This window comes from Suricata suricatta, chromosome 2 (genome assembly GCF_006229205.1).
Source record: "Suricata suricatta isolate VVHF042 chromosome 2, meerkat_22Aug2017_6uvM2_HiC, whole genome shotgun sequence".
Classification (NCBI taxonomy): Eukaryota; Metazoa; Chordata; class Mammalia; order Carnivora; family Herpestidae; genus Suricata; species Suricata suricatta.
In genome coordinates, this window is record NC_043701.1 from 179,853,027 (window position 1) to 179,876,483 (window position 23,457).

At 58.1% G+C, this 23,457-nt stretch overlaps 1 protein-coding gene and 1 long non-coding RNA gene across 4 annotated transcripts in view; one reads left to right on the forward strand and one right to left on the reverse strand.

Moving 5' to 3' along the window:
* Window positions 1-23,457, reverse strand: part of CTBP2 (C-terminal binding protein 2) — a 130,245-nt gene that overhangs the window by 12,298 nt on the left and 94,490 nt on the right. Inside the window, exon 1 of one of the 3 annotated variants that reach the window (XM_029932762.1) lies at window positions 16,695-18,345. The exons of the other annotated variants lie outside the window; for them this stretch is intronic. Within the exon in view, the coding sequence (XP_029788622.1) occupies window positions 16,695-18,345 (1,651 nt within the window). Of the gene's footprint in view, window positions 1-16,694; window positions 18,346-23,457 lie in introns of those variants that run through there. 3 annotated transcript variants of the gene reach the window in all.
* Window positions 7,284-8,864, forward strand: LOC115285982. The gene is made up of 2 exons (XR_003905786.1): window positions 7,284-7,495; window positions 8,520-8,864. It is a non-coding gene; the product is annotated as an uncharacterized LOC115285982 (long non-coding RNA).

Sequence of the window (23,457 nt, forward strand, 5' to 3'; positions counted from 1 at the left end):
TCCCGGCCTCAGGAGGGGCCTCCCGGCCGTGACTCCCCGGTGACCCAGTCCCTCCCGGCCTGCGAGAGCCAGCGCCCCTCCGGCCCAGCCCGCGACGTGGCCCCCCAGGGCAAGGCGGCCGTGTGAGGCTGAGCCCGACGCCCTCGGCACCAGGCAGGACACCAGGGGCTCCCCGGCCGCACGGCCCCACATGGCAGGTGGGGACCAGGGTGCCGACGCTGTTTGTTGGGGGGCTGGAGAGCCCTCTGCTAGAGTTCTTGGCCCAACTAGCAGGTAAGCCCCACGAGAGCCAAGGTGAGCGTGTGCAAATGGGGAGAAGGATTCCCCAAAGACCAAGGGTGGTGCCATCTTGAGACAACACCCCTGGACACGGCCCTTCACCCTGACTCTGCGGAAGGAAGGGGGACAGTGATTCACACGGTGGTCTTCACCCTCTCATTTCATCCCTGAGACGGCAGCACCATCCCCTTGAACAGATGCAAACACTGAGGCACTGAGGGGCTGGGGGCATATCCTTCTGGCCAAAGGAAGGGTGAGAGTTTGCCCAAATTCTGAAGGGCCGTTTTTCCTCGACGCCCATACCTGCTACTGCACCCAGGGGTGAACTCCCATGGCACAGGGGTCCTAGACCAGGGGGTCAGATTCGCCCACCTGTCCCAGGCCGTCCCTCCCACCGGGTGCAGAACGCCCCTGACTTCCCGCTGAAGGTGCTGACAAACGTGTTAATCAGACAATATTTGCAGAGTTCAAGATCATAGTAAGAAATCCAAGTTGTTAATTAAAAAGCAACCGCAGAGGAAAACGACGGGCAGGCACGAGGCCGGCATCTAGAGCTATCCTAGACATCCGCAGAGGCCGGCGGCCCGCATGACGAGATGTCCATCCACAGCACTGGAGCGTGGATTCTGTTACCTGGGCAACAAGCTCCAGGTTGCCTAGCGATCGCCCCCCTCCTTGGCTTGGGTCGCCTCGTCTCTGGCGAAGCCCACCCTTTGCCCTCATCCAGGCTGGGCGTGCAGGCTGCAGCAGAGCTGGTGCAGGAGGCCCCGGGCTCCGACACGGGAAAGCGGGAAGGGGCTGCGCTGGGAACGGACGCCGAGCGGGGGCAGCTGCGTGGGAGGCGGGTGTGGGTGAGATTCCCTCCCGCGAGGGGCGTGGGGGCCGCACGAAAACCCAGGGCTGAGGAGGGGAGAGTGGAGCCGGACTGCCGCCAAGGTTCACTCCCAAGGAAGAAGGGACCCTGGCGCACACGGTCCCTTCCCAGCAGGGCACGCAGCCACCCGCTCACCAGAGAATCCGGTTAAACTCAAGCCACCCTGCCCAGCACTGTGGTCCCTGCAGTCCTGCTGCTGAAGTCAGGGTCTAGGTTCCCAGAAGACCCCAGAAAATGCCAGCGAAGTGAAACTGCAAATCAACTGGCCATCTTCCCTCATATTAACCAAACACGTTTTTTAGTGCTTCTGACAATTTGAGTAATTTTTAGTATTAGGATGCAATGGACAGGTTACTGCAAATAACCCTTTAAGGGACTATGGGAAAGAGGGTGCCCAGGCAAGGGCTGACCCCTAGGCCTGGAGGAAGTGCCCAGTTTCCTCCACAGCCAGGAGACTTGGGCAGGGGGTAGAAAGCCAAGGCACAATGAATGTTGAAGGAAAACGGACTAAAAACCGAGACCTGTGACCAAAAGCTAGGGTACCAATTACTAGACGCTGCTCCAACCCCAAGACGGACTTTCAGAAGCTCCTTCCCAGTTCCCAGCCAGGGAGACCACACACTGTACCAAGGAACACCAGAGGAACGAGAAGAGAGCCCTCACACAGTCCCAGAGACCCAGCAGGGCCTGAGGAAACACGTGCAGATGAGCATCTGGGGGTCCTGGCGGCCCTCTAGTCAAGATGACGACTCCCTTTCTCCAACCTCGCCCACCTATTTCAGAACAATTCCAGCCGCAGTTGGACACATCAGGAGAGGTATCAGCACATTCCTTTCAACAACTTGTCAGACATTAACTTTGCAGGGCTGGCTCCCCTGGTTTCAGGCTCGCCTCTGCACAAGCAGGGACGTCGTGCTCACCATCAGGGACGCAGTGCCCCAGCTCGAGGCCAGCTCCTCGGGCCCAGTATTACTTACAGCTGGAGCTGCAAGTAACAAAATGTGAAACTAGCCATTCAGCGGAGAACAAACCGGATGCCGGGGCCCACTGCTGATCGTCCGGGGAAAGACCAGTCCACTGGCCTCATGGATTCGGGGGGAGAGGGAGGTCCCCAGGCAGGATCCTGGGAGCTCTCTGGCCATCGGCCCTTGATCCACCTCATCTGAACAGCACCCGATTTCTTCTAAGGAGCGACTGCCTCTGCAGGTGACACACAGGCCGGCAGGGATTTGACTGAGGGGGCAGACAGGGCCGGTCCCGTGGGGTTTCTGAGACGCACCTTCCGGCTCTCCTGGACATGGCGTGGACAGCGGCCGTGCGTCGGGTCTGAAGATCTGAGTTGCTTTCTGTTGCTTGCGACTCAAGAGCCAAACGGCCTGAGGGTTTTTTGGGGTTTTTTTTTTTGCTCTTTTATGATTTCAGAAACTCAGCAGTTTTACCCCAAAGCAAAGTGGCCACAACAAATCCGTTCATCCAGCAGGCAGAGGCCTCTTTTTACAACGGACGGGATTCTGCCGAAGTACCCCAGCCGGGCCCGGCAGCAAGCGGCAAACCCCTGTGCCGGGCAGGCCAGGATCTCGGACGAGTCGTGCGTGGGCCCCCCGCCCCCTGCTCACCAAGACTGCTGGGAACGCAGATTCGAACCCAGATCTTCACGGGTGCTCGGGCACCAGAGGCCCCAGGCCTTGCAGGTGGAGCCCCACTTGGAGCCGCGGGGCCTGGAGGCAGTTGCCAGGATTCTCAGGCTTTCTGGCAGCTGACACTAGAGGTAGTACTTGGAAAAAGCCGAGAGATCCACACGGGTCTTAGAAAGAGCGGAGACAGAACGCACCACCTGGCACGCCTGGAGCCGATCAAATGACTGGGCCATCAGTTCCTAGGACTCGCGAGGTGGTCCGGAAGGTGGGGGGAGGCCTCACAGTCCCAGACGTCATGCAGACCTGCACTTGCAGCCTCTCCAGCCCGGACCACTCCACAAGCATCAGATCACATGACCACGTGGGCCACCCCCCCCCCCCAAAGAACAGCACCCCCTTAAGTGCAGGTGCTCCCCAGGTAAAAAGCCACTTCCTGCAACCTTGCACAAACCAGCCTCGTCGGCTGGGCTCAGCAGTCCCGCCTTCTAGAAGGCCAGGCACAGAATCGGATCTAGGGTCTGATAAGGGGTGTATTTCACAGGCTTGCATTTCTACAATCTAGGGCTCAAACTCATGATTGGGGCCCAACTAGAGCCCAGATACTGACCCTGGGTCATAAATGAACCTGAATCTGAAACTCAGCATTGAACTTGCAGACACAACCGTGCTTGGGGGTGGGGCGGGGGTCCAAAACCTCATGTCCCGGCAAGAGGTATCCCTTCCTCGTAAACATGTTTGTCATGTAATAAAATCCGCTCCAAACTGTCAGACGCGGGATCTGACTACTGGTTTGCGGCTGGCTGGAATTTGCTCAGAAAGCGGATCTGGAAAGTCAGCAAAGGCAGTGACCGCCCCCATCTCTGGAGGCCCCGGGGAAGGCCCCGCCCACACAGCAGCTACCCTGGCCTTTTCAAGAGAAAGGACGTAGGAGAAGAGGGTGAGTGGCTTCAAGGCAGAGAGTGTAGTAAAATGTGTGTTGCTAAGCGCGGCACTATTTTAAAAATTACTTACAAAAAACCAAAAGCCCTGCAGTTACCGTTAGAAATCTCAGCTCTGTTTCCATGTCCCTGCCTTTTCATCTGACAAACTTGCTTTGCTAGGCGGTGTCCCCAAGCAGCTCTCCGGGCCAAGAGAACCCTGTCCTGGTGGAGAGAGCCTCCTCTGTGTCCCTCCCACACCCCTAGGACTGCCGAGTCCCCATCCCCAGCCCAGCCCCTCTGTGGAGAATCTGATTTTTCCCAGGTTGTCTTATTTTACACCCTGACAGCTCCACTGGTGGTGGTGGGGGGGAACCTCTGGGTAGAGGGGACCAGGGGGGATGCATGGGCACGTACGACCTGGGGGCTGAGAACCGACTGCAGTTTCTGGCACCACGCTCCCCGCTTTCATAGGCAGAGCTGCCACTCCGAAGTGGCCCCTCGGAGCTGGGTCTGTCTGTCCTCGCTCCTTCCCAACCGCATACCTTCCATGCAGCCCAGGCCTGGCTCTAGGGACCCGCAGGGGGACCAGATGTGACTGCTCCCTCCAGGGGCTCCAAAGCACAGGGATTATGGCTGTTGGAAGAGAGAGAGCTTTCCTCTGGGGGCTTCGAAACCAGGAACACGAAGGGAGTTAGCTTCCATCAGGGCCAAGAGTTCTGGCACGCAAGTTAAATTGGAATGTCTCTAAGTTGAGCTCTGGCTGGACCAGAGCTGCCATTGTGCACACCCTGGCTCGGGGAGGATGGACAAGAAGGGAAAGCAAACCTGCTGAGGAAAAGCCAACACACAGGCTGGCTTCCTGCACTCGGGGCAGACATCACTAATCGAGCTCAGCACTCTTAGCCTGTAGCCTCTGTAGAGCCGGCTGCCCAGGAGACCTGCCTGCTGCGTGACGCCCAACCCCATCTCGAAACTGGTAAAGGAAGGTGAAGGTCAATGTTCCCCACGATACATGAGCACTGCGAGTGTAAAAAGGAGCAGGAGGCTCCAGGAAAAGGAAGCAAAAGCCCAGCCCGGCTCAGACCCCGCTGTGCCTCCCCCTCTGGGCCTGGGACTGGCTGGGCTCTGGGGCGAGTGCCTTGGTTTGCATTCATGTCCCTCATGGCAGAGAGCCCCGGCTGCGCCTGGCACAGGCCACTGACCACCTGGGGACACCTGCCGCCCTTCCCAAGGGTGGAGTGCACCCCCGCCCCCGGAAATGGACCGGGGCCTTGTACTTTGCCCTGAACAACATCAGGTGGCAGAAGCGATGCGGCATCACTTCCACGGTCACACTGGACCGCGCGCCCCCTGCGGGTGTGAGGCACCCGGGAGGAAGGGCCGCTGAGCGCAAGGCCGCGCTGGCCCCGCTGACGCAGGGGTGGGGCCAGCCGACTGTCCTGCTGCACCGAGTCCCTAGATCTCACCAGGTCCCGGTTCTTTTAAAGCCCAGAATCAAGAGCCCCCCGGGGGCGGAGCCTGTGCGGGGTGGGCGCCCCCAAGCACGACTGTGGTTTGGAAGGCCCGGTCACCAGCGTCCTTGTGTGGGGGCCCGGCCACAGGAGGTCAAGACCACATTCCTGTCTTCCCACTTTCTGGACGAGCCCCCAGCTCTTGGCCGTCTCCCTCGGGACACCCCCGACCCCCCCCCCCCCCCCCGGCTCTCTGATGCTAAGCCTGTGGTCGGGCCCCAGGAGCCCCGTGTCGGAGGTCGCTGTCCCTGTGAGGCAGTGAGCAGTTCAACTTCCACCCTTCACTCCACCGACTCCAAGACCCAGGAAGGCAGCATGGTCCACAGGGCGCCCGATGGGTGAGCAGCGGCCTGCGGGCAGAGCACGACCCACAGAACCCGAGCTCTGCGATGCCTCCGCCAAGGGCCATCGAGGTCCTGGCCCAGCAGAGAATTATTCTGCTCGACCCTGAAGGAGGGCTGGCCCTAGGCCAGGCGCTGGAATGGGAGCAGGGGTAAAGAACAAGCTAGAAAAGCCTGGCTCAGATCTGGCGCCGGGGAAGAGAAAGGCATGCAGCACTTTCTAAGCTAAGAAAGCGGCAATGGCCACGCCATCCCCGTGTGGCCCCTCAGCCACTGCCCCAGCTCTCTCCAGGGATGCACAGCACAATGGGGTGGGGGTGGGGGGCAGACGCCGCATGTGAGGCCCCCGCTCCCCTTGTCCCGGGAGCGCCAGCGCGGCCGAGGCACCGGGTCTCCCAAGGCCATGTCTTCCCGAGCTGCGGACATACTGAAAGCCACTGCATCGCACACATTACCAGGTGACGGGTGGAGGCCCAGTGCTCTCTGGGAGAAGCCGTTAGGGAAAAACCCAAGTGTGGGAAAACCTGGCCTCTCCAGGCCCTCTGAGCACCCAGGGGCCGGGCTGCTGGGGGTGACTCCCCGGAGGGCTGGCCGTGCCCCACGGGGGCGCCTGGTTGTAAGCCACTCCTCAGCTCGGATTTTAGCCTTCTCCAGTCGGTGGGAGGCTCAGATGGCCACAGGATAAGCAGATTAGCTTCTTAAATAAAACACGGATCTTAATGAGTCACGGGCCCTCCCAGGGAGGTGCCTTCAGGCCACCTCCTCTCGTAGCTAGGTAACAGGTGGACAGAAGGCCTGCCACGCAGACGGCTCACAGGCTCCCATGAGCCACTGCCACACAGGCTTGCTGGGCGAGCACAGTGAGCCCGGTGCACGCACTCCTGCGGGGCTTCTGGGACAGGAGGAGTCTGTGCTTGCGGGAACCACAGCATCCAGTTCAGAACAAAACGCAGCACTTCTGTACCTCCGCAAAGACAAGCATTTGTTCTCGCTTTAACTGGTTCCTTAGAGCGACCTGGGGAGCTTGTCCCAGCCGCCCGAACTGTGCAGTGTCCTCACCACACTGGGGACCTTGAACAGAGAAAAGGGACAGCAACGTTTCCTTTTCTCCACAGAGCCCGGTAACAAAACCAAGAGCCATTTATCGCTTGCTTGAAATCGTCCACGTGGACACTCCCCCGCGCAGAGGCCCCCGGCCCTGCGATGCTCGGGCAGCCATTCCACAGTGGCTCCTGGCTTTGAGGTGGGAACTGTCACCCTCACCAGTAGCCGCCGAGCCCCGAGTTTCTGGTGAATCCCTTTGCCCTGAAGGAGCTCCCAAAGCAGGAGGGACGAGCCTCAACAGCTCAGGGCCACAGGGACCACGAGACAGAAAGCCAAGCACGGAGCCGCAGGACCCATCTCCACAGCCAAGGATGCAAGGTTCTGCTTCTATTTGTGGTAAAATGCGCTTCGTGTTCTGCATTTCCCCAAAGGCCGGTCTCGTGTGGGTGGTCCTGGAGCGCGGAAGGAAGGAGGATGGGCTGGAGGGATAATCTGGTCCAAGGGCGGCAGGCACTGGGCTTGGGACAGCCGACCCCCAGGTTCAAGGACCCACTGGCTTCCCATCTGGGTGAGGTCACAATTCACTTTCCTGTTTCCCAGCATGCCTTGGGCCTGAGGCCCAATCATCTGGGTGAGGTCACAATTCACCTTCCTGTTTCCCAGCATGCCTTGGGCCAGAGGCCCACCCAGCCTGATGACAGGTGATCCCAGCAGCGGAGGGGAGAACGTGGGGCGGCAGGCTCTCCGTCCAGGGCCACCCTGGCTACCTGCCAGCCATGAAGCCACCAATTCAAGTGTCCTCATCACTTGGGGATTCTCACAGCAGCGGCAGACGCTTCCCCGTGGGGTCGCTCTGGAGTCTGGGACCCAAGAGATGAATTTCAGGGCAGTAAGTACCATTCAACATGATCTTGAGGCACCAAAGGAAGCAAACCCCCTTCCCTCTGTGGTACCCTCCGGGTGGTACCCACCCATGCCCCTCGGGTCTGCCGGTGCCTCTGGGGCCTTCAGAACCACAAAGACTGCAGGGATGTGTCCAGAAGTCAGAGAACACCGCAGAACATTGAGCAAACAGAGTGCGTGCTCCCATTCCCCAAGCCGCTCTCAGGGACACCAGGTCCTTCCTCAAAAGCGTCCTGAGACCCAACATACACCCGTGGGCCTGGCTGATAAGAAACCTGGTCCAGCAAATGCGGGCTTCGCGCTGGACTCTGCCCCTGAATGCACTAACCCCTGGCCTCCAGGGCCTGAGGCTTTCCAAGACCATGCTTACAAGAAGCAACCTGAGGGTGGCGTCTGGCCAGGCAGGGCATTGGGAGGCGGCTCTGGTGTCCCGGATGGACGTGGAGGCGCGGCAGGAGGAAGTGTTTCCCCAAGGCCGTGGGGGAGGGATGCGCTCAGAGGACTGAGCTTTGACCAGGGTGGTGCTGGGGTTCAGTCCCTTCTAAAACACTAACTGGAGAAACCGCCAGGCCATCAGGCCTCTTGGAAAGAGGCCAGAGGTAAGAAGAGTGAGTATTCGCCGCCCAGGGCTCCCACACCAAGTACTTTTCCTAGAAAATACTCTGAGTGTGTAGGGTATTTACCAGTTGCCATATGTCTGTTTCCTTGGGCTTCTGATTAGCCAGGGGAGGGGGTGGCAGAGGCGGGGAGCGGCTCTGAAGTACGGCCCCCCAAGGAAACCTCCTTGCTCCCCTCCTTCCGTTACCGGGCCAGGGCTTGTTTATCACTTGTAAAGTTTGTACACGGTGCCAGACACCACAGCGGCCACGTGACCAACACACCGCCAAGGTCACTGCTTCCCTAGAAATTGTGCTTTGCCACCGTGAGGGCCACGTCCTACACCAGAGAGCTGCCGCTGGGTTCGGCAGGAAGGCTGCAAGCAAGGACCATGACTGCTCTTCCCCACACAGAGCCTTTCCTGAGTGGGACCTGCAAAAACGTGCACCTGTCGGCCTGGGGCGCATAGACACTGTGATCCGGGGCTGTGACCCGCAAGCTGCATCTGTGCACCCCGCTCCAGCCCTGGGGAGCGGGGGCGCGGACCCTGCTGGGCTCCCTCTGGCCACCGAGGCCGAGGCGGGATGGGGCGGTCCCTCCAGACTGCCAGAAAGGCCGCACCTGCCCACAGTGTGGGGGGCCGCCACAGAGGCCTCTGGGGTGTTTCATCAGAGCATTTCTCAAGTTCTAAAAATGTGCCCATGGCAACAACAGAACGGGCTGTTTGAGAAAAATAAAATGAAACGAAGATGAGAAAAGCAGGGGCAGTTGCCAGAAGAGTCTGGCGGGGGCGGGCTCTGTACGCCCACCTCTCGGCCTGCGCGCTGTGCGTGTTCCTGGCTCACGCAGGGCTGGCGCGGACACTGCAGGATTCCCAGGAGGCCGCGGGCAACCCGCCGCCGCTGGCAGGGACTCACCTACCCTCCCTCTCTCCTTGAGGGCACGTGGAGGGTCTCGCACCCAGCGGGGTGTAGCAGACAGAGTCTGGGGGACACCGGGGCACAAGCGTCTGAGACACAGCAAGGTCAGGGATGGGCATACGACAGGGCCCGGGAAGCCCTTGGAGCGGTGGGTCCCCGACCAGGCTGAGGACAGTCCTCCCCACTCGCCTTGGGGCCTGGACAGGAAGCAGTGGGTGCTCAGATGACCCGGGAACCGCCCTGCCTCACTGAGGCCCTCGGGCTGCCCGCGTGTGCCCGGCACCCTGGCGCTTCCTGGTCAGCACATCAGCCACTGGGTCCACCCCTGGAAGAGCCTGGCAGACCCAGGCTTACTCTGCTGACCGAACGGCCCAGGCCCAGGGCCCGTAAAAACAAAATAGCGCCCTGTTCTTAGTGATGACAGCCACCAGAGCCGGGCCGGGAGACAGAAACCCAAGGTTTTTGCTAACTCGGTTTGTTTCATGTGTCCCGAAGACCAAAAAGGAAAAGGATTCTAAAGACCCTTTAAGAGGCTCGCTATCCGGCGGGCCGGCGGCCAAGTGCGCTGCCCTTGGGCCCCAGAGTGGGCCAGGAAGCGGATTTTCCCAAGCACGACAGCTGGCGTGATGTCCCCTCCCCGCTCTTCTCTGTAACTTTTTTTTCTTGACATCTAATGACTTCTAAAGTGTTCCAGGCTCAAAGCCCAGTTCGCAGGAAAACACTAGAACCCATCACAAAGTCAATATTCATTCCAGCAGATGAAAAAGCATCTAATAGAGAAATCCCCAGGGGGGGGAAGTTGGTCAGGTCGAGAGGTCAGCTGTGAGCCCCGTGGATGGAGGGGGGCGGCCGGGCCCACCTCTCCAGGCACAGCCCCCCTTCAGCTGAGGAAAATCACTACTTCCCCTCGGCCCTGGCGAGGCCGTCGGACCGGCCGGCCTGAGAAAGAGGCGGACACCCTGGGGAGGGAGTCAGACTCCTGCGGGGGCAGTGTTCCCCTCCCCGCCACCTGCACGAGAGTGAGTTTAGCAATCGCACCGGGAGGAGGTCCGGTGAAAACTAACAGATGTAGTGTGAAAATGAGGAGACAGCACGCAGGAGGCGGTCACAGATCAGGGAGCCCCCGAACGCAGAGGGGCAGGCTGGGCCATGACGGGGAGGTGACATGGTGGCAAGTGCAAACCCAGCTAGGGCAGGTCCTGCGGACGGGTGGTCCAGGGCAGGGGTGCCTCGGGATCGCTCAGAGGACGCTGCTTCTGAGCGACGGGGCTCCGAGGTTCCCTCTTGGGCACGATGTGGACTTTTAAGGGATCTCATTGCCTCTCTCCTAGCTCGGAGCGAAATTCCCGCCTGGGCTCCTGCGCAAACCTGCAGGGAAAGCTCTCTGGGTTCCGGCCTCATCAGCCAGCTTCATCTTTTCTTCCGTTTATTTCGCCACCTGCTCGATTCTTCCCTTGTGTGTTAGAGTTGCTCTCATTTGCTAGTCTTAAATCCCCTTTGGACTAAAGGACGTGTACACTCCGCTAAAGCACACAGGAGAGTTAAATTCCTTGGCTCTCCCGAGGCAGCACCGCACAGAGGAAAGGGACTTGGCTCTGGGGCACAGCAGTCGGGGTCCCGTGTAGCATGTGGGGCACCAGCCGGGGACCGAAGGGATGCAGAAGGCACCCAGGGAGCCACATGTGCACCAAGCGTGGCCATGAGCAAAGCCTTGGCCAGCATGTGGTGTGCCATGGTGCTTGGGTCTCTGGGGACGAGTGCAGCCCGTCACCCCATGTCATGTTTGAGGAAATGAGCTTCAGGGCACCCACCGTGCGACTCCTCCGGAAGCCACCCACCTGACGCCGCTCTTGCTCACACAGACCTCCGCTCCCAGCCTGGGCTGGTTTCTCCTTCCCAGCTTTGTGCACTTGACTGTCGCACCGAGCCTGTGACCATCACGGTGCAGGGACCTCAGGACAGGCTTGGCCTCAGACAAGCTGGCTTCGCGTCCCACCCTGCGGTGTGGCCTGGGCCAGCGTACTAACTCTCTGAGCCTCAAGACTGGTCATCTTCACAGGGCATCACCCGGAGTGTTCTCAGGACTTTAGATGGGATAATCTCTGTCGAATGTTCCAGAATGGTGAGCATTCTCACTATTTATTGGGCTGATTCGCCCCCTACCCTGCCCTGTGGAAAGTGATGCTTTCATGTGGTCAGTGTAGGGAGCGCTCACTGGCCCCGTGGCCCCGCCGGTGATGGGGACCCTGAAGCCAGAGCTCCTGCCCGGAGCCCGCCTCTCTCCGTCCGAACTCCGCACACCAGGATTCTTCCGCCAGCCGCGATCTTGTTTAAACAACAAGGTGTTCCGCTCACATTTGGCAAAACCATCCTGGGATCAATTCTCACCTGCTCTCAGGAGAACATGTCCCCAGAGCCGCCTACCTTCTCAGCGGGGACGGGCGTTTACAGGTTTGATTTCATGCTCTCCTAACAATTTGGCGACAAGTTGTTTTATTCATACACTGCGTACTGCTCGCTATTTGGCTAAATTTAACTGCAGTGTACCTTCCTGTTCCTTGAGCAGTGGAGGGGGTAAGTACAAGTGAACAGACTGTTTTTTCCCTTTACTTGAAAAACAACTAGAAAGTTCTTTGTGTACGGCCGCCCTAGAGTGGGGGAAACACCCAACCGCAGCATGGTGAATCACATGGAGGCTCTCCAGCGCCAACACGGGCTCATCAGTTACGGGCTCCAAGCATTATTTCTCTTTCAGAAATCTAAAGAACAAACCAAACCCCAAGCTCCTAGGAACCAACAAGCCTCCCGTGAAAAGAGCTTTAGAATTCTTGACTCATATAATCTTGGAGGCAAGAAATTGGCTCCAAATGCCTGAAAATCTTCTAATATGCGCTGTTTTTCTCTCCTTAAAAAAGTTACCGATCTTCTTTGGAAGATTAGTTACCAAATGCAGTACATCTAGTGTGTGGCTTCCCCACTGCCCTGGCCCTGGATCCCCCTCGGGCAGCTCTGCTCCCCTGAAAGCAAATGCAAACAGAACTGACCTAGACTCCCACATGCGGTAGAATGAAGGTGGCTGGACCCCGACTTCACACTCCCCTGCAAATTCGAACTCAAAATGGCTCAAACACCTAGATTGTAAGAGCTAATGCTGTAAAACTCTTTCTTCTAAAAGAAAATACAGGCATAAATCTTCATGACCTTGGATTCAGATACCAAAGCACAAAGCAAGCAAAGGAAACAAACTGGACTTCATCAAAATGGAAACATTTGTGTTTCAAGGTCAACATCAAGAACGTGAAGAGACAGCCACAGAACAGAAGAAAATATTTGCAAGGCACAAATCTGAAACCACGAGCCAGGAGGACTTCCCGTCTGCTTCCTGGGTCCTAGGGTCGAGCAAAGGTCACAGCAGGAGCCCAAAATGGCAGACAGACACATGGAAAGATGTTCAACATCACTAATCATCAGGGAGATGCAACTCAAAATCACAAGGTATCAATTCACACCTGTTAGAACAGCTACCAACAAGAAGACTAGAGACCACAGGTGCTGGAGAGAAGGTGGTGAAAAGGGAACATGTTCACCCTCGATGGGAACGTAAACTGTTCCAACCCCAGAAACCCGTATGGACGTTCTTCGAAAAGTTACCACTAGATCTATTATATGATCCAGCCATTCCACTTTGGGGTATATACTCAAAGGATACAAACACAGAATTTTCAACAGATAGCTGCACGTATATGAATGTATCAAAGTAACACAGTGCACCTAGAACTTACACAACATAACATGTCGAATATATGCAATTAAAAAATAAAGAAAAGGTCACGTGAGAAAGGAGATGGTCGGGACGCGTGGGTGCCTCAGTCAGTGGAGGGCCCAAGTCTTGACTTCGGCTCAGGTCATGATCTCACGGTTCGTGAGTTCGAGCCCTACAATAGTCTCTGTGCTGACAGCATGGAGCCTGCTTGAGATTTCCCCCCCTCTGCCCCTCCCGTTTGCATTGTCTCTCAAAATAAATCAACTTTAAGGAAAAAACAAAGGCCGCATAGTAAAGGGCTCAATCAGCTTCCTCTTTTCCTGGGCAGATAACTGCACTGATCCTCACCCCGAATGTGGGTTTGTCTCGGCCCCTCGTGTCCCTAACTCTGCACATCTTCCAGGAAAGTCTGGCTGTGTGGCTGGGATCGCTGCCGCCTTTAAAGGTCTGAGAGGCAGTCATGCCTGGAGGAGTCCGAAGCTAGGAAGAGACCACAAAGCTCCCGGCCTCCCCACTTGGTCTGTGGTCTGCGTTCAGGAGCCCAAGGGTCTCCCGGCTTCCCTCACACACTCCTTCGTCAAAGGGCAAGGTCTTGCCAAAGTCCTGCTCTTCAGCGGAAGGGCCGGCGTCATCCTGCTGTCCTGCTGGGCCAGCTCAGGGTCACGGTCCCCAGTCCCCATCCCATCCTTCTGGCTCTGCTCTGGGATATGAAATGGTGTGAATGGCTGGCACTGGGTGCCTCTGGGGCTTCCTGGTGACCTCCCTCCAGCCTGACGGTTTGAGAGTCATCACCGTCAAGACCCAGGAGCTGCCTCTCTGACCCGGTGTCAGCACAGACCGTCACATGCCGAGGGTCCCTCCACGAGAGCCAAGGACAAGGAAGGAAGCACCAGGTGTGCATGGGCCAATCCTCCGATTCTGCTGAGACTGGGGGTTTCTCCTGGGGGGGGGGGTCTTCCTACCTAGGAGGCCAGGTGCACACCACATGTTAGCACATCTGACACTGCCACACGCGTGACCAGCTCTGATGGCCGAGAACGTGGTGACAACCACCCATGTCCCCACAGCCCCAGTGTAAATGGATGCATCCTGAAAGGTCCTCGGGGCAGATGTCCCCCCGCTATGAGATGTGGGGTCACAACGCTTCATGAATCCAGCTGCTAGCAGCAAAATGCCTGGAAGGAAACAGACAAGCCCCCATTTCTCATCTGTGACCCTGAGCGCTGGGCGAGCCCCGGCAGAGCAGGCTGCAGGCTGTGCGCTCCGCTGAACTTGGGGAAGACAGGTTCTGACGACAGTTGTGTGACAGTTGTGTACGGGAGGTGCCCCGCTGACTGTCACAGAACCGACACCACGTGATGCGGGGGAGGGGGCGCTGCCAGGTCGCAGCCTCTAGAGGTTCTGCCGCTGGTGCCACGAGTCAGCTAGGTCAGCGCGAGGGACTGCAGAGCAGCAGGTGCCGGCGCTCTCGCAGGTCTGATGTGCAGACCCCCTAACCCCGGGTCACATAGGGCTGGCGGGCTGCACGGGGTCCGTTCTGCTCTGGCCACCCTGAACCTGCCACGGACTAGCCCCCAGCCTGTTATTTCCACCAGCAGAGCTGGCCCCGACGAAGCAGGCAGACGGAGAAAAGCAAGTTAGTGTTACGACGGCCAAAGCCCATGAGAAGAAAACCAGGCACCTGAGACCCAACGAACCACCCCCAGAAACCTACAGAGGCCCTCTCCCAAGAGAGGAGCCAGGCCCCCCTTCCCGGGCCCTCCCTGCCCCTCCAGGTCACGGGGAACCTTCGGAGTTAGGTGAAGACTAAAAGCAAGGCCTATGGCTGCTGTCTGTGTCACGAGCGGCCGCGGCGGCCAGAGCTACACTTGAAGATGGCCGTGGCCCAGCCGGGGAGGCAGTTGGGGCTGCCCCGCAGGAGCCCCGGGCTTCCAGGCTCGAGGTCTGGGCCGCTTCCCTTCACCGTAAATGGCCCCCCCCGCGGGGGCAAAGCGGCTGCTGGGAGTCTGACCGTGGGTTCTGTGAAGCCTGCCCCCCAAAACGCCACTTCCGCAGGCTGAGGGCTCCTGCCCCCAGGTCCCCGCACGCCGCTCTCAGGGGAGGCTCATGAAGACACACGCATGCACGAGAAGGAACGCAGAGGAAGACGGCTGCTAGGGCTAGATCATCTGACAGAGAAATTTCTTTGCTGGCAGACGTCCTCGGCACTGGCTTGCTGCCACGCAAATGAAACAAAAATCAATATCCTTGGGTCTGCAGAGCAGTGTGTTAACAGTCAGACTCCAAACAACTTAAATATCCCTTACCCCAGACCCGAGTAACAGGGCATGTTTTCGCGAGAAGGAGGCACAAAACAAACGGGGGAGGGGGACAAGGAGAAAATCAGGCGATTTTACAGGTCTTCCTTCAGCAAAACCTTTCCAGGACTTCAATGAGGAGATAATCTTTCTGTGATTATGACCAAACTCTCCCGTTGCTTAGCAACACATAATTAAGGAATATGTTTTCAGATCCGCTTTGCAAGCCCGGCCATTATCAGATGAAATTACTGGAGCAACAAATGTCATCGCCATGCAAATTAGTTGGTTGCAAAGAAAGAATGTTTGGGAAGGAGGAGGTGCACTGGCTCTCGGTGTGTGCTTCTGACTTCTCTCCCGTCGCACACCGATTAGAAAAAAACCTCAGATACACTGCATGATCAAACTCAAAAAAACGCACACGTGAGACAAAACCAGAATCTACGGTGTGAGACAACAGAAAAATCCAACCGCTCAGTGTCTTTTCGGAAAGGAGAAAAACCGCCCGAAGGTGGAACCCACAAAGCAAAATGGCCATTTCAGCCCCCTGGTAGCCGTGGGTCACCAGCTTCACAGACATAATAGACCATCTTCCTCGGGGTTTCAAGATCAGGCTCCCACAGCTCCTGAAGGGGTTACGTTCAGAAAGGTACATCTGATTTTCACGCAAAGCCCTCCATCCTAGCATTCTAGCCATTCAGGAAAAAAAATTTCATTTGAAAGGGGTTTAGTTTTCTAAACTGGGGAGGCAAGAAGGGAAGACAGGAAGCAGACGATGCACAGCCTGAATCATCAGCAAAGATCCTATAGCTCAAAGTGTCATTCAGAGGATGGCCACCTGGGATTCTACCCACAATGCCCCAGGAAACACATGGAATAAACTATCCTCGTCTCAGACTTTGAAGACAACCACCGGGGACGGTTCTTTCTACAACCTGAAAATAGACTGTTCGCTACAAGCAAACAGAACTCCCGACCAACTGTATTCCAACAAGACTAAGTCTGTTTTTGAAACAGGGAGTTCTACGGGATTTTGTCATCGCGTTTCAACACACAAGCTTGGAAGCACACACGGTGTTCGCTCGAGGGGGGTTCGTCCCGCCTCTGACGCCAAGTAGAGACCAGGCGGGGGGCGTTTCCACGCGAGAACACACTTATGATGGCAAATGAGCAACCAACCATTTACAGGAGGCGCCGGGTAAGGACCCTGCTTTCTCCAAAGCCACTGAAGGTGAACTGGAGAAAATGTCACCCCCACCCCCCCAAACGAGCCAATGGCATCATTCTGTCCTGAACGGTGTCTGGGTTTCTCCCAGATACACTGTTGTGGCAGGCAAATTCCCAAATCGACTTGAGCTGAACCAGAGAAACAGGAAGCAGGGCTGTCCCCGGGGGTCAGCTTGAACAGCAAACCTGTCTCACCCAAGAGAAGACCCTGTGTCGACTATGACATCTCGTCCCGGAGTGCTCTTGGGCATCAGGGCGCAGGGACGGGTGTGGCAAGACAGCAACTAGAATGTGAGGCCCCACTGTCCTGTGCTCGACCTCTGCCCACACCATCCCTCACCGTCCCGGGAGGAAGGGCGGGGGCGGGGCGGGGGACATTACTTGGTTCTGGAGCGAGCATGGTGGACACGATGATGGGGGCCCCCGTCCGCCGGGCCACCTTCTGGTAGGGCGAGTGAGGCGTGTGCAGGCTCTGGCCGGCTGGCGGCAGGGTGGACGGCTCCGCGGGGACACTGGGCTTCCGCAGGAGCTGGGGGCTGCCATGCGGGCTGGGCAGGGGTGACACGGCCACACTGCGCTCCCTCTTCAGCAGCTCCATGGGCACCGTGTATGCCGTGGAGTAGGCCGTCCTGGGGCCTGGGTGAAGGGGGGTGGCCGGGCCGGGGTAGGTTGAGGCCACCCCAGTCTGTGGGGGGCATGTGGGGCCCGGCCGTGCGTTCAAAGCGCAGGGGGTGGGTGAGCTGTACCCAGAGTTGGAGGGGAAGTGGGGCGCCTGGGCGCCCACCCCGGGGGCAGAGTAGGTGGCTGCCGTCTCCAGGAGGTGCTGGGACGGTGCGCTGGAGGGGCGGCGGGCCAGGTCTCCGGCTCGGGGGGAGGCGGCCTGCAGGGGCCCCACGGAATGGGGCTGCAAGGCCGAGGCGCCCAGAGAAGACACGTCCCCGGGGTGCTCGCTTCGATGGCTGAAGCTGCTGGAGCGCAGCCGGGGCAGGGGGCCCGCCCGGCCCTGCCTCTGCAGCTGCATCTCCGCCCTGCAGCCGGCGGCCAGGCGGCCCAGCACGCGGGCCTGGCCCAGGTTGGGCGCCACGCACTTGATGTCCGCGTCCTCCATGGTGGCCAGGACGGCTGGAGAGTCAAAGCCCTGCTGCAACAGGGCCACCAGGGTGGCCTCCGCCACCCCCTCCGCCCGCAGGAGGGCCAGGAACTCGGGGAGCACGCTCCTCCTGCCGCCGGGGCCCTGGGAGGAGGGCAGGTCCGCCTCGCAGTTCTCGTAAACTAGTCTAGAGATGCCGTCCCGGGCAGGCCCGTAGCCCCGGTTCAGGGCTCCTGGGGCCAACCCAGGGCCGCCGTCCGACGCCGTGGCTGTGCTGGGATCCACGACCAGGCAGGTGGGGGCTGGCTGCCTGGCGGGGGCAGAATCCACGGGCCTCTCGCCGACGTCGCTGTAGATCTGGCTGGCGGGGTAGGGGGGGGCCTCGGCCGCGAACCTGCCGTCGACCAGCTCCCCCGCACAGCGCGTGGGCGAGGGGGCCCGGCTCTGCGACCGCTGCCCCTGAGCCGCCCCTTTACCCGCGGGATCCCGGTACAGGTGCCCGGCATCCTGCAGGGCGGGGACCCGGCCTTGCACCTGATCCCATGTCAGCCTGCCGCCCGTCACGCCGTAACCAGGCAGCGGCCGGCCGAGTCCCGGGTCCCGTGGGTGGCGAGCCTCCTTGGGCACTCGGGCGGCTGCGTCGCCGTAGTAATCCCGCGGCAGCAGGGCCCCCCGGCCAGACATCAGCGCCTGTCTGCTGTCGTAGAAGGCCAAGTCGGCGACGGGGCTCCTCCTTCCAGCCACCGAGTTGAAGAAGGCCTCCCGGTAGACGAAGGGCCCCCCGGCGCCCTGCGGCTCGTACCAGGGTCCCCCTGCGCTGCCGTCCGCCACGGAGCTGCTCCTCGCCGGGGCCTCGGCCACCTCCCAGGGGCCCTCGCACCACCCGGCAGCATCCCAGCTCTGGGAACGGCCGATGGGGACCTGCCGGCTGGGGACTGGCATCGGAAGGGGGGAGACGGCGGTGGCCGACGCGGGGGAGGCAGCGGACTCCGCGAATCTTCAGTGACACGCACCACGACGGACGTGCTGCATCGAACCCTTTCCGGACGGCAGGAAAGACCAACTGGGGGTTTTCTATTTCAAAGCGCAGCCTAAATTATTGATCCTCAGAAACCTTAGTAGACAAAACACAACACTCACAGTAACTTCGCCTCGCTCCCCAACCGTGGCACCAGAGTCCTGGGGACGAGGCTGTGCCAAGCTCGGCGCCACCCCCCTTCCTCCCGGCGGGGGAGCTCACATGGACCTCAACTCGCTCAGCGTGGGGATTAGGAGCTAAATAAAACCCCTAAAGCTTTTGTTCCATGTGACAACTCGTTAGACCGAGGAGGAGGGCCGAGGACTCCAGCCAGGCCTCCCGACCCGCGACTGGGAATTATTTTCACACTGAGGCTCTGGCTTATGTCCTTCGTCCTCACCAGGGGACTTTGGGGATGAGCACTAACCGCCAACCGCTCCCCACCCCCCCTCGGATGGCCTAAAAGTGACAGAAGGAAAATAGGAAAAGACCGCTTTAATGTCAGTTCAATCTTAATCCACCCTGATGAAATGTTAATCCACTGCACACGGCTAAGGACAAATTAAATGTGAACAGGCAGGCAGGATAAAGAGGGGGAAAAAAACCTCATGCACAATTCTAGAACATGGGCTGCCCTGAGAGATGGGCCAGGTCTGCAGCCCAAAACTCTGCCGATACTGAAATCTGGCTTTGAGGTGACCTGGGGGTACCAATCAAATGAGTTCTGCTCAAGTCCAAATGCATTCTTTACCTTATTATTGTAGAACCCTGATCGCTCCATCCTGCCAGGGATAAACACACACACACACACACACACACACACACACACACACCCCTCTCTGTGTGTAATCTAGAATTTACCTTCTTAAGATAGCAACAAAGGGCCTCCTGAGTGGCTCAGTTGGTTAAGCGTCAACCTACGGTAGCTCACGTCATGATCTCCCGGTCCATGAGTTCAAGCCGTGTTGGGCTCTGTGTTGACAGCCCAGAGCCTAGAGCCTGCTTCTGATTCTGTGTCTCCCCCTCTCTCTGCTCGTCCCCCGCTCACATTGTCTCTCTCAAAAATAAATGAGCATTAAAAAAAAAATTTAAGACAGGGTGCCTGGGGGGCTCAGTCAGTTAAGCAGCCAACTTCGGCTCAGGTCATGATCTCGTGGTTCATGAGTTCAAGCCCCGCATCAGGCTCTGGGCTGGCAGCTCAGAACCTAAAGTCTGCTTCAGATTCTGTGTTTCCTTCTCTCTCTGCCCTTCTGCTCACGCTCTCTCTCAAAAAAAAAAACAAACATTAAAATAAGTAAATAAAGTTGCTGTTTAAAAAAAAAATTTAAGATGGCAACAGAAGCCAGCGACTAAGCCCTGATATTAGGAAGCAAACCTAAGAAGTGCCTGCAACTTAGGTGTGCATCCTTTACATCTGTTCAGAGGAAAGCATCATTCCAGCAGGTTTGAGAATTTTCCATATTCTCACGGATTAAGATTTGTAATAGACTTCAAGCCCAATAACGCAAAGAACAACCAACAGTTACTTAATTTAGCTAAAGGAATGCTTTACCTATGAGCACCCAACCATTTCTTTAAAAATAGAGAAGAGTCCCAGGGAAGCAATGCAGAACGAAGCTACAGGCTCCCCTCCTCCAACCGCAGGGCCCATGACCCAGAACTCCCAACAGGGACAAAAGCTCATGGTCACGAGACTACGAAGGCAGCGCACACTCAGAACATTTACACACGAGAGGATGCGTGTGTCTACAGCCGGGAACCTAAGGGTGTTGTCTTCACCCACATCTACATCAGGTTCGATTTTTAACTTTAGAAAAACACCGGTCGGGGCGCCTGGGTGGTTTAGTCGGTTAAGGGTCCGGCTTCGGCTCAGGTCATGATCTCGTGGTTCGTGGGTTCAAGCCCTGCATTGGGCTCTGTGCTGACAGCTCAGAGCCTGGAGCCTGCTTCCGATTTCGTCTCTCTCTCTGACCCTCCCCTGCTCATGCTGTCTCTGTCTGTCCCTCAAACAAAACAAAACAAAACAAAAAACACTAAAAGAAAAACACCGATAATTTAAAAAAAATGGTTTTATTTGGAATGAGATACTGAAAATCTGCCCAAAGAGAGGAAAGCAGGCACGACTCCGTCTCCAGGCACTGGGGGTCCAGGTAACACAAGACCACCGACGGGAACAGAGCTCTCGCTGGAGCCCCCCCCCCCCGGCCGTGTCCTGATGCACACGCGTGCACACGCACACGCACACACACTAAACTTTGGGACCCACTCTGTTCATGCCAGCGCTGGTCCCCTAAACCTGTGGCCACTCACTCGCAGCTGAGGCTCTGGGCCACGAACTGCCCGCGGATGAGGCCCGGGGCCCCCAGTCTGGTCCCTGAACACCATGGCCCCCAATATTGACAAAGTCTCAAGGTTTCTGGAAAAAATACGCTGGCAGGAAGGAAGGAGACCCAAGCCCTCCCCCTCAATCCCCTCCTCCTCCTGGGATGGATTGCGGGGGAAATTTAATGAGCTGCACTGCCAAACGTAGGGTTTCCATGTATAAAAGCAGCCTGCTGGCACCTACTTCAGCCTTTGCCCCGCTGGCACGCTCGCATCCGTGGGCTGAAAGGCCCAGCTGGGCAGGCGACGAGGGAACAGGCCTGGCCACACGCAAGACGGTATTTACACGCGTCACCAGCAGCCCCAGGATGCCTTTGCTTAGAAGACACATCCAAACGGCCAGGAGGGCGGTACGGAGCCCAGAACCGAATGGAAACCGCGCTATCTGGTTACAGCAGAGCGCTTCCCGGCACGGCCGAGCTGGCAAGCGGAGCGGGCCCGCCGTGGGCAGGCCTGCCCCGCGCAGAGCTGCGGAGGCTGGGGGCACTCGCCCGGAGCACAGGCCCCAGCTGCCAGGCGCGCCGGCAGGTCACACCTCGGCCTGACGCAAGGCCCGCACCAGAGACCCTCGCGAAGCCCCTGCCCACATCCATCTTGTCACCCGCCCCTTTCAGTCCTGGATTTTAGGGCCAAAATGGGGGGGGGGGGTGCGCGCCAGGAGGGCTCTGCCCCGTTGTCACCACCGCTGGCCAGAGAGCGTGACGGGCCAGGCAGGACGGGAGGAACAGAGTGGACCAGAAACAAGGCCCCTCTGGTGTCACGTTCCTCCTACAGCTTCCTTCTTAGAGGACATCCGCATTTGTCAATGTCTGTCCAGGCCCCATTCCAGGTGCTCTGGCCACAAGTTACGTTTATGTCACATCCCAGACCCCGGGGATGGAGCCGGGTGCCTCGTCCGAGGGGCCACAGGGCACGGGGCGCGGGTCAAACTGTACAGCAAACGCTCTGCTTTCCAGAATTCCCCACGCGGACCCTGGATCACTGCCCTGCTGGCACCCAAAACAGGAAACATCTTTAGCAAGTAATTCTGTCCTTTGGCTTAGAGTGTCCAAAACCCCCAAGTACTGAATGGGGTGCCCACAAAATTAACCGCTTGAGGATCAGAAAGGACCTCCTGAGCTTGGGCTATGGCAGCCCCTCAAGGTGGGGAGCGCCGGGCTGCTTGGCGTTAGACGGAAGCCGCCTGAGGCCTCAGGACTCAGGATTAGTCAACCCATCGGGCCATTTTTCCTTCCTTCCCATCCTGTCAGGAAGAAAACCTAACACTGCGTCGTGCTGGCGCTCAGAGGCTCTGCCCTTGGGACAGACACGTCCCTTCAGGGGTGAGAGCGTCACCCTCGGGGTCCACCTGCTCACCCTGCTTATGAACACGGCCTTTCAGGTTCAAGTCCTCGGACTGAAGCAGGACCGTCTAGAAGAATGCGTGCCCAATAGCTCCTATGAAACCACTAACAGGTTTCTGAGAAGGAGTGGAAAGTGTAAGGCTGGAGGCAGGGGGGAGGTAGCGGGGAGCTCCAGGGTGGGCACCTCCCCCCTCCCCCACGGGAATGAGGCGGCCAGGGTCTCCTTTCTCTCCTCATCCAACTCCGTCTGCTTGGAAGCCACCCAGACGCACTCAGCCCCGGCTCCCCGAGCTGCCAAATATTATGGCAGATGTTTTCCTGCGTTCGGGAGAAACACCTGTAACCGGACTCACACCTTCCCAAACGCTCTGGCAGACTGTTCTCAAGCAAGCGGCGGTCTCTTCGCGAGAGCCGCTTCTCCGAAAATCTCGTGTTGACTAAATAAAGCAAGACGGGCCCGATTTCTGAGAGGAAAAGGAGTCTCACAGACTTAACTCTTCCATCCCGCAAAGAGTTTTGCTAATGAAAATTGCGCCGTATAAAAAACCATCTTCCGAAAAGAGACAACCCACAGGGGACTTCCGAGAATGACAGGAAAGGCAGCCCGGGGGTGGGGGAGGGTTAGACGCAACACCCTTCCCCAAAGCCAACTCGTCATTTTCCCTGTGTGACTTAACGCAAATCAGAAGATGCTCAGAGATGATCTAGAAGGTTCCAGAAGGACAGGGAGGAAAATCAAGGAGAGGACAATCAGCCAGCTCGTCCTCGAGCAAATCACCAATAAACATCTCCTGTTATAACCACTACTGCGACCTTGGAAACTGCTGGAAAAGCCAAGGCAAGCACTGCTCTGGGGTCTAAGCCTCACATTCACCATCAAATAAATCCCATATATATCAAGCACGAGGCGGAGGGGCCCAATCTGTCGTCAGGACTCACGTGAAGGGCACTGAAGCTGTGCTGTGTCCCGGCCCCCTGGTGGCAATCAGTGCTTGCTCCTTCTTAGGAAGCAGCCAGGCCAGGCTTTGGAGCATTTTTCTGGCCGGCCTTCATCCACTGGGGCCCTGAGACCACAGCAGCTCCAGAAGTGAAGGTGGAAACCGGAGCCCCCCTCCCCAGGGCCCACCCGGTCCCAGGACAGAAACCACAGCAGCACTCATGCCTCTGCCTTCCTCGGGCGGCAGCTCCTGCAGGGCACGGTGGAGGCTTGGGGGTTAGGCACTATCTTCCCGCAGGCTCAGGCCATCCTGCTTCCTACTTTTAAATGTGTACAAGCTGTGTTAGCTGTTTCTGTCCAGCATTTTAGGATTT